The sequence below is a fragment of the Eptatretus burgeri genome, chromosome 17 (genome assembly GCF_056783735.1).
Source record: "Eptatretus burgeri isolate ZD-2024b chromosome 17, Ebu_testis_v1, whole genome shotgun sequence".
Lineage (NCBI taxonomy): Eukaryota > Metazoa > Chordata > Myxini > Myxiniformes > Myxinidae > Eptatretus > Eptatretus burgeri.
The window spans coordinates 39,394,961-39,413,939 of record NC_140977.1 but is presented as its reverse complement, the minus strand read 5'-3'; the positions used below and the strand labels follow the sequence as shown (position 1 = coordinate 39,413,939).

Sequence of the window (18,979 nt, the reverse complement as noted above, 5' to 3'; positions counted from 1 at the left end):
CGGTAAAAGGATTAACAACGGCATTATACAAGTATTGTTAATCACTTTATATTTGTTAACACATCACCATCGATCACCGATGGATAAACCACAATCACAGGTGCAAGGAGTGATCATTTTTCACTACACCATTGGTGTATATATATATATATATATATATATATATATATATATATATATATATATATATATATGTTACACACACATACAAACACACACACACACACACACACACACACACACACACACACACACACACACACACACCTCACACCTCCCACACTCCTCCAGCCGAAGAAGCTGCAGAAAGCAACCCAGGAAGACCTACACAAGGTAAGCGCTATGCTGTTTCAAACCTTTCCCAGTGTAAAGAAAGATTTATTGACCCACTTTCTTTCTTTATTTATATATTGACTGCTCTTGACGTTTGTATGTGGTACATGTTTGGAAGCCTCATTGGTATGCATTGCTGACTACGCTATCGCTGATGGTTCGCCGATGAGTGATGAAACGGATCCGGAAGCTGAGGGGGTATGTAGCATTGGGATTGTCGTGTGTGTACAATGTGTGAACGTCTTTACAGTTGTTGAGGAACTCTGGAAAGGGTTCAAAACAACGTTGAGCACTTACCTTGCGGAAGTCTTCTTGGGTTGCTTTATGCAGCTACTTTGGCTAGAGGAGTGTAGGAGGGGTCAATCATTTATATAATCCTAGCCACCTGGGTGTAGTAGATTAGGTGAGAGCTGATTGGCTACTCTCCCCTTTCACATGTGAGAGATGTGGGTGGGTCTTTCTTTAATATACATATTTATATGTATATATATATATATATTAAACAAAAACCCTATTCCCCTTTTTAGGTCATCTCTTCGAGCATGACCTAATTATATTGGTGTTAAGAGGAGAGGTGACGATCCGTCCGTCCGTCCGTTCACAATGAAGTTGAAGCGGGAGATCTGGTCATTAGTGATCCTGATAGAGGTCGATGAGACGTACACGATGGTATGACTTTCAAGGTCACCGAAAGTCAAGGTCAAGGTCATGAGGCCTTTGAAGTTGCAAAAATGACGATTTTCAAATTCTATCTCCTCCGCCATTTCTCAAGCGATCTTGAATTTGATTGCGGCAAATGAATCTATGGGACAATATCGAAATTTGATAAGGCCGGATTTTCGATATTCGCTTTCGTTTTCGTGTCACGTGACTTCAAAGTTGGCAAAAAATACGAAAATGACAATTTTCAAAATCTATCTCCTACATTTCTCAAGCGATCTTGAATTTGATTGTGGCATATAAATCTATGGAACAATATCTAAATTTGTTCAGGCCAGATTTTCGATATTCACTTTCGTTTTCGCGTCACGTGACTTCAAAGTTTGCAAAAACTGCCCTACCTTCAGGAGGCTATACATTTTCTTGCAGATATGACCGTCACTCCCGCACGGGGGTAATTTTTCCCATTGAAACAACACACTGACTGACATCCGCAGATTCAACATTCACAGCATTTTCCGAAACGTATCCCCCGCGAATGTCGGGGTCTTCCAATATCGCGCCAAAACCTAAGGCTGTGGTGACTCCAACCATGAGTGGGAGTGGGAGAGGGTGGGGGTGGGGGGAGATCAGGTGAGGAGGCTGAAGCAAAGAGGATGGTGAGAGGCTCTATAAAAAGGCAGAGCAGAAATCCTCTTGCTGAGCGGAGGGAAAAGACTGAGAGGCTTGGAGACTCAGAGCTTGAGAGGGTTTCTGGACTCTGTTAGTCTGCTCGCTTCTTCTTCTTCCTTGCTTGCCAGTGAGGGTCCTTTGCTTCTGTCTGTCCTTCATTTTGCTGTGCTCACTCATATTTGTTTTTCTTTTGGGCTTTGAAGCGACCCGATAGCCACGTTCCTGGCGGCATGACTCCGGCCTGAAGCATTTCTTGTTGTCACTTTCCTTCACGCTTTATTGGGTGGTCGCTAGACTACCGTTATTCACAGGTTTTCCGTCTGTCTGTTTGTATGTAATGGACAGCTCTGGAGGCCAGAGGAGTCAACCGATTTTGATGAAACTTGCCTGGTAGGTTCATACCAGGATCTAGTTGTATGCTTTTGAGCACCGTTGCTATGGATGCCACCGTTGCCTAGCAACGGGACTTTGAAATTTTTGAAAAAAATCCGAAAAATATTAATTTTATTTATTTTTTTCGAAAATCAAAAATCTGCTACCGCGCTTTTATGTGCACTATAATAAACCTCTTTGTCAAGAAATTTTGGCCCGATCCGTCAAAAACTGTATGATTAGTATGCAATTATGTAGCGACCACCCATGTCGCCTACCGGCTTGTCTATTCATTTCTTACCTCTTGCTGTTTTTACTTCACTATTTGTTCTTCGTTTGTCGTTCTTTCCTGCATTTTATGTTTCTGCCCTTTCGCTATCTTCCTTATTTCTTCGCATTCTGCCCTTGTGAACCTTCACCTTCGCGCACCGACGTTTGCTATCTGCCTCGCTGGACCCAGATGCCTTGTCAACATCACCCAGGCGTCCCACCATGAGATGCGTTATTTGAGCCACAAGTGATGTCACCGACTCACAGGGAAACTCCGGAGCCACGGCGGTACGAGAAGCCGAATAGAGCGCTGAGGGTTCCAGTTTCAGTCAGAACCTGGGAGCCAGAATGAACAGGCAACACCGGGTTGGTGTGAGGTGTGCAGTAATGTCCCCATCTTTCTCTTTCTGCCTTCATCTCATCCTACTTGACAATCACTCCTCTCTCTCCCTTCCACATCGGATGCATGATGCCGGCCTACTGTCGAGTGATGTCACTGTTAAGGTTCCGAAGGCGGATACATCGTGGAGGGAATAATTTGGCAATGCATAGTTGCTGTGGTTAATTATTGTTGTACATATATGCCACCTGATTGTTCTCTCTCCTTGTAAATACTTGCGTTTTGATTACTGCCACTAAAAGAAATTTCCTTAACAAACTGTCCTAACTTATTCTGTCTATTCTGATGGTGGTATAAGACTGCTGAGGTGTTTGGCCAGTGCTTGGCCAGTGTTTGGCCAGATCTCAGATATGGTTACACAACGTTGGTTCCGCTCGGCTGACTAAGGTCTGTTGCGTGAGCGCTGGCATGGTACCCGCTTTTGCGTATGGTAACATGACTCTGGGCATGGGATTACACGAGAAATTCTGGGGCGACTGGCAGTTGTGGTCTCTTAAAAATCCACAGATTCAGAATTTTTGTTTTTCATTTGATGATATTGATTTTTAAGTAATAAACAAAGAACAGAACGTGGTTTTTAATTCTTATAATTTTTTGAAGTGCTAAAGTTTTTTTAAAAAGCTAACCTGGCAGGTACCGCCCCTAAAGATTCCAGAAAACGGCCATGGTCATTGTGTCATCTGTGTGTGTGACGTAATCGGCGGAACGATTGTCTCAGCACACAAAGGATAATGACCGCACAACTCGCTTCAGACAGGTGATGCAATCACCTTACGGGTAATTTAGCTAGTAAATAATAAGTGACAAAACTCAAAAGTAGAGGTCAGACAATAATTATTGCAGTTTCTATCTTGTAGACTGTGGAGCCTTTCGACGTCGTATGTGTATCGTCATGCATTGTGCACAGTGTTTCTCTAGCCCCGAACGTTTGTGCGTGCTGTGCCTGCATGCCCGGCCTGCTCCAGCCCGGCAGGGTACGCGTCCGCGAATAACAGGCATGACAATTTGAAATTTGTTTGTTACTGTCAAACTGCAACATGGTCAAGGAGATTAAACATAATTTAAACATTTCATAGTTTTATCCGTTTCTGTAGATTATCTATATCCTTGGCACATAGAAGTGACACTTACGGCTGTACGTATGTCTAATATGGCTGTAACTGTATGTATGTGTGATATGGCTGTACCTGTACTGTACGTATGTCTGATATGGCTGTACCTGTACGTATGTCTGATACGGCTGTACCCGTACGTATGTCTGATACGGCTGTACCCGTACGTATGTCTGATACGGCTGTACCCGTACGTATGTCTGATATGGCTGTACCCGTACGTATGTCTGATACGGCTGTACCCGTACGTATGTCTGATATGGCTGTACCCATACGTATGTCTGATATGGCTGTACCCATACGTATGTCTGATATGGCTGTACCCATACGTATGTCTGATATGGCTGTACCCATACGTATGTCTGATATGGCTGTACCCATACGTATGTCTGATATGGCTGTACCCATACGTATGTCTGATATGGCTGTAACCGTACGTATGTCTGATACGGCTGTACCCGTACGTATGTCTGATACGGCTGTACCCGTACGTATGTCTGATACGGCTGTACCCGTACGTATGTCTGATACGGCTGTACCCGTACGTATGTCTGATATGGCTGTACCCGTACGTATGTCTGATATGGCTGTACCCGTACGTATGTCTGATATGGCTGTACCCATACGTATGTCTGATATGGCTGTACCCATACGTATGTCTGATATGGCTGTACCCATACGTATGTCTGATATGGCTGTAACTGTACGTATGTCTGATACGGCTGTACCTGTACGTATGGCTGATACTTCTGCAACTTTATGTATGTCTGATACTTCTGTAACTGTAAGTATGTCTGATACTACTGTAACTGTATGTCTGATACTTCTGTAACTGCACGTATGTCTGATACGGCTGTACCTGTACGTATGTCTGATATGGCTGTAAGTGTATGTATGTCTTATCTGGCTGTACCTGTACGTATGTCTGATACGGCTGTACCTGTACGTATGTCTGATACGGCTGTACCTGTACGTATGTCTGACACGGCTGTACCTGTACGTATGTCTGATACGGCTGTACCTGTACGTATGTCTGATATGGCTGTACCTGTACGTATGTCTGATACGGCTGTACCTGTACGTATGTCTGATACGGCTGTACCTGTACGTATGTCTGATACATAACGTAGAAAGTTACTGTTGGATTACTAAAGTGGTGGCAATCATGGCAGATGCTAAATAGAAATGCTGGGTAAAAAAACAATAATGCTAGTTACCCTCAGTTTCTTGCGCTCTTCCACCGCTGTTCGGTCCATTGTCTTCTTTTCCATTTGATGAGAATGATCTCTCATCTTCGTGGGGATCGCATCGGCTTTCAATCGCTTCAATGTACTCATCCCAAACTGGGAATACAGGCCGGCATCGTACGAATTATCTTCAAAATGGGCGCTGCAAATGACTTGGAAGAAGTTGGGCCATGCCATTTCCCTGTGGTGAGTTTTACCCTGGCTGTCCAAATTTTCCTTACAGCTGGATCTTTTGGGAAAACATGGTCGTTTTGGGTGGGGGAAAACACGCATACTCACACCGTCTTTGGTCGTTTTGATACAACCAGCAACAATACATCTAGCTGGCATTCTCAGTTCTATTTTCGAGTTCAGAGTTTTTCAGAGCATGTGTAGATCACGTGTAAACACAAGTCTGGAAGCAAAAGTGTCCTGGAGATGATGTGGTGGTCACATGATTATATGATGTAATCACATGGCGATTTTTTTTGGGGGGGTGGGTGAAGCCGATCGAGCATACAAGTACACCAAAAAACATTTACTTCGTTTCAAGATATTTATTCAAGAAAAAACAATGACTAAGTGTTAAGTGAAGCGATATCTATTCATTAAACCGAACATGAATTTCTGATTCTGTGGACCTTTTAAGACAGCCGTCATCTCGGAGTTATCCAGAGGGTGATGTCCATCACAATATGTTAATGCACACCTTATATTTTGCAGAAAACAGGAGAGAGCAGACCTACAGGCTTATAGTTAGATAGTTAGTACGGGTACACCAGCTCCTGTTTGTTGAGAAATTGGTTGGCCCTGCATGCTTTGCTTCGTAGACACCGGAAGTACCGTCTAAAGGTTGAGACTTAATGCTGGATAGGTGATTGAAATGGTCTTTTGAATCCCACTGTGGTGACTCCATTTCTCCATCTCTCGCTTTCCAATGCCTAGGTTCACCACAAAGGAGCCAATGACCGGGCAGACAGAGTTCCCCATGACACCATGCAGCACATCATGCGGTGTGGGTTTGAAGTTTGTAAACTCGTGTCACGTGGATGCTACAGGTGCACTCAGTGCGTGCTCAGTGTCTCCTCGCTCGTGCCTCCTGCCCACGAGCTGTGGCTCCGTCACTGTACTCGCACACCGCGGGAAGTGGGTGGAACTTGAATGCGCCGATGAATCACTGCAAACGCTGGGCATCGAGAACTTTGGGTAGGTCTACCTCCCATGCAGATACAAACACTAATACGCTGATGGCTCATTGGAAGGAACTATTTGCTTAACCACCAAGATACATGTTATGACTGGTTTGTTTGATTTTGATACAGCCCGTGCCTGCTGGTTGCATCATTGCTGGGAGTGCAGCCATGCTGTTGATGCAGTGCTCCCTATGGGTTGGAGCAGGAATTTGTTACTTGGCCAGGGCACTGGCGTTTTGTGCCAGGGGTGGAGCCATGGCGAAGCCGACGTCATTGTCCGTCCCAATTGGACCCCAGAGCAGGGCACTGGCGATACTTCACCTACTCTTCGCGAAGTTCACAGTGAGATCATTAATGCCAACCAACTCATGCCGGCAGATGGCATGCCCAGTTTAACGTACATACTGGGACGGGCACATACATAGATGAATCACCCTGCCTGCGAGACACCAGGGTCACAGCTTAGAGTTGGTTTGGGATTCAAACCAAGGCTAAACAACTCAGAGGCGAGCGTGCAAAACTCTCGGCTATCCTGCTTGCCCTTTTGGCAGGTGCATTGTTCCAACATTGTTGTTCGATTAATTATCAGACTATTGTTTCTTGGACTGTTGTAACTCATTCCGAGAACCTTTTGAACACCCCGAAAGACAATACTCGTTGTTCAGATGGGGACGGCCTGATAAAAACTGAGTTGGAGATTGAAAACAAAACTAGAAAGTTCAAAAGAAAGAATAGGCAAATGAATATTAAATCCGTGTTCTCTCCTGAACAAGGAACTTCAACGCAGGAGGAGGCCGTTCGGGTCATCAAGCCAACACAATGTTTGCCAACCTATGATTATTTGTACGTGCCATATCGTTTTCAAATGTTGAGTGTCAAGCAAGGAAGCAGCACCGACCATTTTAAAAGTCTTTCACAACGCTCAGTCAAGGTTGAGTGCGAACCACAAACCTTGGGACTCAGAGTGGACGCTCGAACCATTACACCCCTGGATCGAGTTATATATTGGTCCAACACGTGGAACATGTCTTTCAATCCAGACAAATCTCACACTCTCACTATGTCTCTTCGAAAGGACCGTTTACAAAACCCCCCCATCCACTTTCTCAACAATCCTCTGGAAGAAGTCTTTTCTTTCAAGCTTCTGGGTCTCACTATCTGCCATGACCTTTCCTGGGAAAGTCACATTTCCAACCTCGCCTCAAAAGCCAGTCGCCGACTGGGAATCCTCCGTCGTGCAAAGTCCTTCCTCGGCCCTCTTGAGCTCCTGACCACTTACAAAGCTTTTGTCCGTAGCCTGATGGAGTACTGCTCTCCCCTCTGGGCTGGTGCTCCTGCCTCCCACCTTTCTCGACTTCACGCTGTCGAAACCAGGGCTTTTAAGATCATTGGCATCTCCCGCAATGAAGCTGAGTCTTTGGGCCTCTCACTCAATCACCGCAGGTTGGTCGGTGGTCTTTCTGTCTTCTACCGACTCCTCTCCAGCCTTGCCCCCTGCTCTCTCTGCGATTTGTCCCAACCACATTTCCACAGGGCGCTCAAGGTCCGCCAACAACCCCCTTCTGGTAAAACTACCAAAATCACGAATCACTGCTCATCTTCACTCTTTCATTCCTCTTTTTTCCCGCCTTTGGAATAAACTTCCTCACTCTATTCTTTCCCATTCTTCCCTCCAGGCTTTCAAAACAGCTGTTCACCACCACCTCTTATCTTCCCCCATCCAAATCCTCGATCTTTTCTACCCCCGATAATCCACCCAAGCCCACTTCCTTCAATTCTCCTGCTTTCCTTCCTGAAAGTCCCTTTAATGTCCATCTTCCCCTCGCCATGTTCCCCGTCCCATCCCCATCCCTCTCCCTTCCACAGTTCACCTGTGTCTGTTCCGCAATGTTTTGTCCCTTCCACTCCCGCCCCTCTTGTCTCATGCCTCCTTGCTGTGAGTTGTGTGTTAGCTCTCATACGAGCCTCGACCAAGGTATACAAAAAAAAAAAAAAAAAAAAAAAAAAATCGAACCCCCTAACTTAAAGAGTCAGCAAGGCATGGGTTGAGTCCCTGAACAGAAAATGCTGCACTGCCTGTTCGTAACGAGCGTCTACTACACGAACACATTGTCTTTGCCCTGCTGATCACCAGTAAAAAGGTGAGGTTGCAGTCAGGAAGGATACTTTAAACAAAAGGAGCAACACTGACCCTTAATGCGACATGATGCTGATGTCATGTCACATATTTATTGTTACGGTTGTGGGGGTTGATTGAGGAATTTCATAGGAAAGATAGGATTGTATGAGTTACTTGGTCCGTGAACGTGTAGGAGACATCTCAATGTATATTAAGTAGGGAGATTGTGAGCTTAAGTGTTACTTATCACCACACGGGGGGGGGGGGAGGGTGGTGCTGTGTTAATTAGGTTGGGTCCAAGACTAATTTGTCCTAGTACGTGATTACCCCCATGACCTTTTCCTACATTTTTGCATTTACAAGCCAGCAATAACAATAATTATGTTTTTATAACAACAACAACAACAACAACAACAACAACAACAACAACAACAACAACAGAAACCGAGCCACCGAGCAGGCAGAAACTCCGCCTTCTTGCTTCGTGCCAGCAAGCCATGCCCCTTATCCGTTTTTGTGTGCGAGTGCAGAGATACCTCAAATAGAAAATTAGATTTAGTTTGCCTCACATTCTGTTTTTATAATTCCTTGTATTATTACCATTGTAAATATTTGATTTTCATTTTTTAAAAACCTGTATTTATTTAAGTTGCTTGTATCTCTTGTGGGTTCGAGTATAAAGCATCTGCGCTACCGTCCTGGTGAACGCCTCTGGTACGTCCGAACCGTTAGTCGTCCCGCGCGCACCATGATCTCCGAACATCACGTGTCCGCCTCCAAGGAAAACCACTCGGCGATCCGACCTGGTTTGGTGTTAACCGTCCGTCCACGACAATTGGGCGGGGGGAATTAACCTGAACCACCAGACCCACGACAACATATAAATGTTCATACAGTTCTGATGGGTTTAGACATGCACTGTGATCTACTTTTATAACAGGGGCACACTCTTATCACCCTTGCAGGTTTTCATGGTGGTTTAAACCAGGTGTCATTTCTCCTCATGAAAAAGAATTTCCAGAGAAGCTCGAGGGAGAAACTCCCATGCTGCGGTTCAAGAGAGCGTTTCTCGAGAATGCGGGAACGTACAAGTGTGACGTTTACAATCGAACCACTGTGGTGAAAACCTCCGTGTTTGTGTTGAAGGTCAGATTTTAAAACTTAAAGTAAAAACAAACAAACCTGAATTAATTTTTGAATGGGGTTCAAGAGGGCATCACTTTATAGCATACGCTAATTGGCAGCATTGTGGACCTCCACCCCCACCCAATCCCCCTACCCTCACACTCCCTCTCCGATGATCCTCTCTTCTTCTCTCCCCACTCATCCCACACTAGCTAACCCTCCTTTATTTCACTCTTATCATTCTCCTTTGCTTTCCTTTTCACTATTTTAAGAATTTCTCCTCCATTCTCCCCACCCCTCCTTCACTCCATACACTAATGTAATGGTGCACGCCACTCCTCTCCCCAATCTCCGCACACCTTTCACATCTCTCTCCAAGTCGATCTCTATGCATATATCTATCTATTTATCTGTCCGTATCTATTGATCCATCTATTCATCTATAATCCTCCCTGTTGCTCCATACGTACATGCCCCTTCTCTTCCCACACTCCTCCACCCTCCTTTCCCCTTCCACTTCCTTTTCTCAATTTTAATTTTCTCCTCCTACCCCACCCATTGTGTGCCAGGTGCCTGAGCTAATTTGTCCTTCTTATAAGTTAAATGGAACATACAAGTGAGTTTTATCAAGGGTTGATGTGATGGATTAGATCAATTTAATTGTAAAAATTGGATTGGTGAACTGATCATGTGTTTAGATGGCTGAGTGTTTTACCTGATGCGTATTATAACTTTACGGTTACTTTTCTCATCATTGGTTTTCGATATAGCCAAGTAAGATGATGTGGTATAGCCTGCGGGCATGCAGGGCGGGGCATGATGATGGGAGGAGGGGTCGTCGTGGTCATCGTGTCTGCCAGGAATATAAGGAGTGCGTGCCGCCTGAGGCGTTGTAGTGATGCCGTAGTCGCCCGGCTTGTGAGTGTGCTGAGTACGTAATAAAGGAGATCCGCGGGCAAAGTACGCCCGCGCTCGCGCTTGTGCAACACAGCCCGGCTCGACTGTTCCCCCGCTCGTGTCTGCCTGCCAAGCATCTCTGTCACGACACCACAGTTGGCTGACGAGGATCTTCGGATCGGCGTGTGCAGGGTGGTGGCTGGGTTCGGCGTGGCAGCGAGTAACTCAGCGCACCTTGCGCGGTTCGAGGTTCCGGAGGAGTACGCATCGCGAAGAGCGTGTCGCAGGTTCGCTCGCCGCGCGCACAGGCTCCGGAGCCAGGAGGCTCGCCGGCGCGGCCGGCTCAGGCATGACAGGAAGTCGGGGCACGGCACGCGGACGCGTGCCCGCCTTCGTCGGAGTCGACTTCGGCCACGTCGAGTGGGCAACGGCCGCGCTCAGTGTTCATTTTATTGAGGCACGACAAATCGGGGGAATGATTTCTGCAAAGCCACGGCTAAAGAACGAGGACACGCGGTTCGGCTCGAACGCGGCGTTGGACGTGGCGCAAGCTCTGAAGAATGTCCGGGGTCTCGATGGTCGGGGCGCAGCAGATGGTCCGGAGGTCAGCGCGATGTGCCAGGCGCGCACGGCCGCGCGCACGGTCTGCGGCACGGGTCGTGGGCGAGCGTTGCAATGCAATCACTCGGACGGCGGTCTGAGCACTCGAGGACGTCTACGTTGTGTGTGCCGAGAGTCATCGCCCATCATTACAGTCATAGATGGCGGTGTGCGAAGCGGTCCTTCCGTCCCGGGTCTAGACTTACTGCCGGCATGGTGTTCGGTGCATGGTGTGCACGGTAACGCCCCGGGTCGAGTTTTGCAGTCTTGGCACGGAGATTCCAGCGACCCGGAGCGGGAGATGCTGCCGGTGTTAGACCTGCTTCCAATTGATCCGGAGGTGACAAGATCAGTGGCAGGGGAGGTTGAGGTGACCGGGTCACTGATGCTGCCCATGTTGAGCTTGGTTTCAGTTGGTCCTACGGTGACAGGACCGATGCCAGTGAATGTCGAAGTGAGCGGGACACTGATCGGGTGTCGAGTTGAGTCCACTCGTGCTGCCCTCGCATCGCGCACGTGCACCGGCGAAGCGATTGCGCCGCTTGCGGCGCCCGACGTCTCGGTGCTCTACCGGGGGCGAAGCGCCCTACTCACGGTGTTTGTGGTGCGAGGGGAGGGGCCCATCCTTTTGGGTCGGGACTGGCTGGCGCACCTCGGGCTGGATCTCCAGTTCGTACCTCCAGGTGTGCCGGTGCTCTCTTCGATGCTTTCGTCGAGTACCGAGGGCGAGGTTCTGGCGGCGGGAGCCGTGTCGATGCAACGGGAGCGGCCGTTCGTTGCTGCCTGCAACGGCGGTGTGCGGTTCGGGAGCAGCAGTTGCCGTGCCAGCTCTCGCGATGAGCTCTCGCGCGTCGGCTGCGTTCATGAGGCGAGGTGCGCCGGTGTTGTTCGGGCAGCTTCAACGGGTGGTGGTGAGCCCGTGGCGTTAAAGGAAGTCGCGAGTCACAACATCGAGTCAACAACTAAGAGACGGACTCGTGATGTGGGTTATGGATTGCTGTTCATTGCATATTTGTTTTTCATTGCTCGAGTGATGCGGTTTAACATTGTTGAAATAAATGCCAGTAGTTCCTGTGTGAGAATGGGTTTGGCGGAGATCAATCGATGGGTTTTGCAGTATGGCCAATGTGAGGTGGTGGCTTTGGGAGCGGTGGTGGCGAATAAAAAGGTTTGGTTGGCCTTCCATTGGCCCGGGCCGCGGGTAGTTGCTTTGTCATGTGCAGGGATTTTGTCGAAAGAACGCGCTGTACGGAAAAATGAGTTTGCAATGGTTCAAATGATGTTCTTAGTGATTTATGACGAGCCTATGGTTGAAGTGTGGTTTAAATGGAGTTGCTACCGTCTAACTGCCGTGTGGGTCTCGGAGATCGACTCGGAGCCTGGACTGGTGCGCTGGTCGGCGTTACCCCCACCTCTGGTTGCGGCAAGGTCAGACGTGCCTGGCGCCGGGGGCGCAGCTCTCTGTGTTCGCTCAAGGCCGTTTAGACGGGCGTTGGCATCTCGACTGATTGTGGTGCGTGGGTTGTTATGGAGCATTGGTTGCGTCCAGCCAGCGGCGCTATTCAGCGCCCCCATCCAAGGTCAATCAAGTCTGGCGCTGGCGCCACGGCTTCCAGACAGCGAGCTTCCGGCCTCGGAATGTTTATCTGCTTCAGGTCTAGCTGGGGGAGGTGTGCCGCCTTGTGGGCCGGAGGCGTTTGATGGTGCCGGGGGGGGGTTGCTCGGGAGATCGCCGCGGCCTCGCCGAGGGCCATGTGAGCATGAGCCGCCTGGGGGCGTTTCCGCTGTGTAGTGCTGCTGTGCTTCTCGCCTTGCTGCTTCATATCGGTAACGCGGTCAGAGTTTGGGAGGTGCTGTGTGCACCTCCGGCTTCGGAACCTGGCCGTGGCAGCTCCACTAGCTCGCTTCCACACGTTATATGATGTGATGTGCTTTTATACTTCGCTGTTTTCTATTTTGTACCTTGTCTACTGTTATACCGTAGTACTTCGTGCTGTTTATGCTTATTATGATGGTGATCATTTAATAATCATAGTTTTAGGAGGGAGGAGTGTGGTATAGCCTGCGGGCATGCAGGGCGGGGCATGATGATGGGAGGAGGGGTCGTCGTGGTCATTGTGTCTGCCAGGAATATAAGGAGTGCGCGCCGCCTGAGGCGTTGTAGTGATGCCGTAGTCGCCCGGCTTGTGAGTGTGCTGAGTACGTAATAAAGGAGAGCCGCGGGCAAAGTACGCCCGCGCTCGCGCTTGTGCAACACAGCCCGGCTCGACTGTTCCCCCGCTCGTGTCTGCCTGCCAAGCATCTCTGTCACGACACCACAGATGGTTCTTCTTATTTCCCACGCAGCATGATGTCTGCGGGTGGCATTATTTTCTGGGGGCAGGGTCGTGCCCCCTGTAGATGAGGGCAGGAATTTTGTAATTAGTTCACGGTGTTGGTTATAGCTCACCTGCTCTTCGCGAAGGACAGCACTGGATCTTTAACGTCCAGGGTGCTGGTGATGGCACCCATCGATGCCTCGCTCGGCCTGTGCAACACCAGGATGACAGTTTTTAGCTTGGCTGAGATTCAAACCCAGACTTGACAGCTCAGAGACCGGTGTACATACCTGTCGGCTATAGTGCCAGCTCGAATGAGAAGGAATGATTTCGGTGAGATTCACGATTTGATTTTATTGTCATAAATCTTTGTGTGTGTGACTGGTGGGTTTGTTTGTTTTTTTCAGGTTAAAAACTTGACTTTGAAATTCGATGAAAACGCCAAGCCCGAGTCACTTGCAAGTACGTTTGGAAAACGTCTCGTGTTTGAGTTAAAGAAACACTTGAAAACAATAGTGACGATTTTCACTGTCCTTTTATGCATTGTTGCTGTCATATGTTTGTACCTTATGTGGTGAAGCTTTCACAATACGTGGGAGACTAGGAACCGGTCACGTGTCGACCTTAAAAAGTTGAATAAGATCACGTGATTAAACATTGACTTGCACTCCTCTGCCATTTGTTCTGGATTTATTCATCTTATTTTTTTTAACTTGCTTTCTTTGACAGCTGATGCTTTCTCTTTCCGTGTACTCAATCTTTTCTTCTGAATGCAGGGGATCTCAGCTCATGGGATGGGGGGGGGGGTGGGGGGGATGATGATGAGGATGTACCCCAAAATGGGCAAAGAGGGGCAGACCACCAACAGGCACAGACAACTTAAATCAATGTGAAGCAGATAAAACTGCAGCAGAAAGGTTCGCCACATGCTTGGACTAGCCACACATCTGGGCGCTGGCTGAACGTACACACGCACACACGTTAGGATTATCCACATGCTGCATGAGCCACTTGATTAGACTGTAGCGATCATCCTGGCCAGCCATACACCTGGGCTAGCCAAGTGCTCACATTAACCACATATCTGGGCTATCCACGCACTCACACTAACCACACATCTGGGCGCTGGCTGAACGTACACACGCACACACGTTAGGATTATCCACATGCTGCATGAGCCACTTGATTAGACTGTAGCGATCATCCTGGCCAGCCATACACCTGGGCTAGCCAAGTGCTCACATTAACCACATATCTGGGCTATCCACGCACTCACACTAACCACACATCTGGGCGCTGGCTGAACGTACACACGCACACACGTTAGGATTATCCACATGCTGCATGAGCCACTTGATTAGACTGTAGCGATCATCCTGGCCAGCCATACACCTGGGCTAGCCAAGTGCTCACATTAACCACACATCTGTGCTATCCACGCACTCACACTAACCACAAATGTGGGATAGCTGCACGTTCGAGCAAGTCACATGATCGAGTCACTCTCAATCCAGAGATGCTGGAGTGGGGGGTCGGGGGGGGGCAGAAAGAGAGTGTAAGAGGTTTATAAAATGCATAATAATCCTTTGACTGCCGATTCCAATTTGTCCTACATTTAGTCAGTTGTCAGTGTGATCGTACACCGCACATATTCTGGCAGCGAATGACGCTACCTGACAAGCCTACAGCTGTCATCGAGATACATCGGATAGTGATAGCGCTTTGCAGGACTCTATTCCACGAGTTGATATCTATCTATAATTCCAGCAATCTCTGTGTGTTTGTCTGTCTGTCTGCGACTGCCGTTTCTCAACGACCGCCGGTCCGATCTCATTGAAACTTGCCAGGAATATTGCCGGGACCCGCGGATGTGCCTTTTCGAGGTTTGATATCGATCGGACGAGCGGTTCCCAAGTTACGGCCATTTATCTGTTGATCAATGACAAGACACGGTGCTATGACATCACGAATGACGTCACAATTAATGTTTATTTATTTATTCTTTTTTTTTTTTGCATGATCGACGGTCCGATCTGATTGAAACTTGCCAGGAATATTGCTGGGGACCCGCGGATGTGCCTTTTCGAGGTGAGAGAGAGAGAGAGAGAGAGAGAGAGAGAGAGAGAGAGAGAGAGAGAGAGAGAGAGAGAGAGAGAGAGAGAGAGAGAGAGAGATATATATATATATATATATATATATATATATATATATATATATATATATATATATATATATATATATATATATATATATATATATGCTGCACAATGCACATACTGGCACTCACCGACGGGCATGCTCCTACGGGCCCGTACTAGTGATTGATAATTCTCAGTATTGCGATTAATTAAAATGATCTTACCGTACGTGGACGTGATGACTTTTTGGGACCTTTTGGTGTGCAACAGCGACTGCAACACTTCTGTTTTGATCGTGACATCATGATCCATGTTTAATTCGTACAGCGTGTTTTAGTTCGACTTGTGGCCTCAATTTCTTCTTCAATTGTCCGATGTGGTGATGCGTGATGTTTTACCCTTTGAGGTCGACAAGTCGGTTTATTTGTTTCCTCAACGGTGACAAACTATATATATATATATATATATATATATATATATATATATATATATATATATATATATATATATATATATATATATATATATATATATATATATATATATATATATATATATATATATATACACCTGGGGTGTGTTCCATTATCAAGCAGCTTGCAATGGCTTGCCAAGCGGCTTGCTTGATTTAAAGCGCTCAAGCGAGAACTCCAACGGAACGGAGTGCTCGACGTCGCTTAACAGGCAACAGCATGGCGGTTTCCATGGAAACGATGTTGTCGTGGTACTCGAGCAAATACTGTCCGGGCCGTGGTTTTCAGTTTTACTCCATCCTCTTGTGACAACCTCCCAAAACGAAGTTCTTGTGGTCATATAATAGTGGTTGGAGAGTATGAGGAAGAGGGAAAGAAAGATCAATAAATCTGCCACTGGTAACATATGTAACCAAGCAAGTGCAACCTGGTGACCAAACCGACACCCATGACTTGCTGGCTCTGCTCGTGGGGAGGGTGACTGTGACACCTTGCCAGGACTAAAAGAACATCACCTGACAAAGGGCGGATAAGTTCCCTGCGGGAACCAACGGCCATCAAGCACCGAGATGGTGTCTCCTAAAAAACACCCAATGGGGGTAGGGAAACATATTTTTCTGCTTGGCCTCGTCACTGACTCCTGCACAATGGTCCTGTGAAGAGGTTTCCTTGTTTCAGGACGAGGTGAACATTTTGCCAGTTTTTCCTCTTCTTTTTCGAAGTCCACCTTCACAATTAGTGGCTCCAGCCTTTGTCTTGGGCGAATTTCGAAGAATATAAATAAATGGGAAGTCGGAGGAAGAGCTTATCGATGGAACCTCCCATTGTGTATTTTTGGGTGGGGGGTAGTAGTTTGCATGTTTGTAGATTACCTATAACTTTACCTATAACTTGTTGACAATTGTATACGCAATTTCCAGTTATTTCGGCCTGGATTCGGGATCAGCGGATGATCAATCATTTAATCACGATTAAAAAATTATTTTTTGATGATGCGGGAGATATCTTTATTAAAATCAGTGGAGGAAATATACACCATGTCTGATATTATTTTGGTCTTTCATGTCTCCGATGATGCCTTTATCTCCCGGCATGCATCATTCCCCATGACAAAAACCGGAAACAAAAAAAAAAAAAACAGAAACAAAACAAAAACGGAAGCAAAAGGGTCATAGCCAACGACACAGATTCACAATTGGCAGGGTATTGTGTTGTTTTTTTATCCCCCGCTGCGTGGCGGAAGGGGGATATTGTTATCACCCGGGTCATCCGTCCGTCCGGCCGGCTGGCTGGGCGTCAACATTTATAGCTGCAAGTGCGATAACTCATAAACTGTTCGCCATATCGATTTGAAATTTGGGTCACACATGTACCACCTGAAAAGGAAGAACCCTATTTATTTTGGGCATGCCCGGATCAAAGATGGCCGACTGGTGCGGCCATCTTGAAAAAAGTTTTTTGTAATAAATGGAAAACCGCTTATTTGATTTCAATTATTTTTCAATGGCGGGGGATTCCCCATCTCTGATGGTATATTTTTGTTGTTTCCTATCCTCTCGTGTGCACGCGTTAAGTAATATTCACAAGATAATATGGAATAGGCAAAGCCTAGAAGCGAACGTAGAATTCTTCTTACATTCGCTTCTGACTTTACATAAAACTTGTTCACAACTGTATACTTGCCAACGATACCTTGGTACATGAAAGCACCGCACAGCTGATGATTTTGACGCAATTTCCGGTTACTTCGGCCTGGATTCGGGATCAGCGATCAAATAATGTAAATCACGATGAAAAAATATTTTTTGATAATCCGGGAGATATCTTTATTAAAATTAACTTTGGGAAAAAAATAATTGAATAAATAAATAAATAAACGATCACTTCTGGTCAAGCATAAAAGAAAATAGAAGTTCCGGAAAGAGTTTCAAAATCACTCCCGGTAATGTTAAATACAAAATAAACACTTCCCGTCATGAAAAAAAATCACTTTCGGAAGTACAAAATTAACTTTTGGAAAAAAATAATTGAATAAATAAATAAACACTTCCGGTCATGATCTCCCGGCATGCATCATTCCCCATGACAAAAACCGGAAACAAAAAAAAACTAGAAGCAAAAAAAAAAAACGGAAGCAAAATGGTCATAGCCAACGACACGGATTCACAATTGGCAGGGTATTGTGTTGTTTTTGTTGTTTCCTATTCTCTCATGTGCACGCGTTAAGTAATATTCACAAGATAGAAATAAAACCCGATGGTGTTTATACACCGCACAGCGTTTAACAACAACCGGAAGCAAAAGGTCATAGCTAACGACACGGATTCCAAATAGCCAGGGGTATTGTGTTGTTGTTGTTTCCTATTCTCTCACGTGCACGCGTTAAGTATGAAGCTCACTGCGTTCGCTATTAATTGGACAAGTGGTTCCCAAGTTGTGGCCATTTATTTACCAACCAATGACAGGACACGGTGCTATGACATCACAATTGACGTCACAATTCTCCTCCCCCTTTTTTCTTTTTGCACGTACGACCACGCACGTATGGGCACGCACTAGTAAATCAAAGGATGAAATGCACGTTTCAATAATAACTAGTAATGGGCGCCCACAACCATCCTTGACCATGTTGTAGAACGTCGACCGAGGCCTTCACTCTTCTTCTTCCTCCAGCTCACGTTCTTACCTTTATTTGTTTTAAAATTCGTTTTCTCCGCAACCGCCTGAGCGATTGACGCGAAACTATCGACATAGGAGCACCAACCCATGGAGAACGTTATGATGAAGTTACACGTCGATGATTGGACGGAAAATACATCCGGCGTTCTAAAAAGCCCGTCACGTGTGCCAGCCTGGGTTTCACGCATCAGGAATAAACGGCCTCGACGTCACTTTAATCGGTCTTCACCAAATTACTAGTTTGGTATAATTAACGGAATGTAGGTAATTTGGTCACAGGAAATTTGGTCACGGGAAACTTGGTCATGGTAAAACGGTCACAAGGTAATTTGGTCACGGTAAAACGGTCATAAGGTAATTTGGTCACAGTAATTCGGTCACGAGGTAATTTG

General features: G+C 46.6%; 1 protein-coding gene across 1 annotated transcript; it reads left to right on the top strand.

Moving 5' to 3' along the window:
- Window positions 1-4,973: 4,973 nt before the first annotated feature.
- LOC147009828 (transmembrane protein 81-like) lies at window positions 4,974-13,969 on the top strand. The gene is made up of 4 exons (XM_085861683.1): window positions 4,974-5,252; window positions 5,991-6,251; window positions 9,323-9,503; window positions 13,705-13,969. Exons 1-4 carry the CDS (start codon window positions 5,215-5,217, stop codon window positions 13,873-13,875), a joined length of 651 nt encoding a protein of 216 aa, XP_085717809.1. The 5' UTR covers window positions 4,974-5,214; the 3' UTR covers window positions 13,876-13,969.
- The last annotated feature ends 5,010 nt before the right edge of the window (window positions 13,970-18,979 follow it).

Bases quoted from the DNA above. Each gene is read 5' to 3' on its own strand.
- LOC147009828 (XM_085861683.1), top strand. From the start codon at position 5,215: ATGACTTGGAAGAAGTTGGGCCATGCCATTTCCCTGTG. The intron at 5,253-5,990 runs GTGAGTTTTACC...TCCAATGCCTAG, and splicing joins GGCCATGCCATTTCCCTGTG to GTTCACCACAAAGGAGCCAA. The intron at 6,252-9,322 runs GTAGGTCTACCT...TCACCCTTGCAG, and splicing joins CTGGGCATCGAGAACTTTGG to GTTTTCATGGTGGTTTAAAC.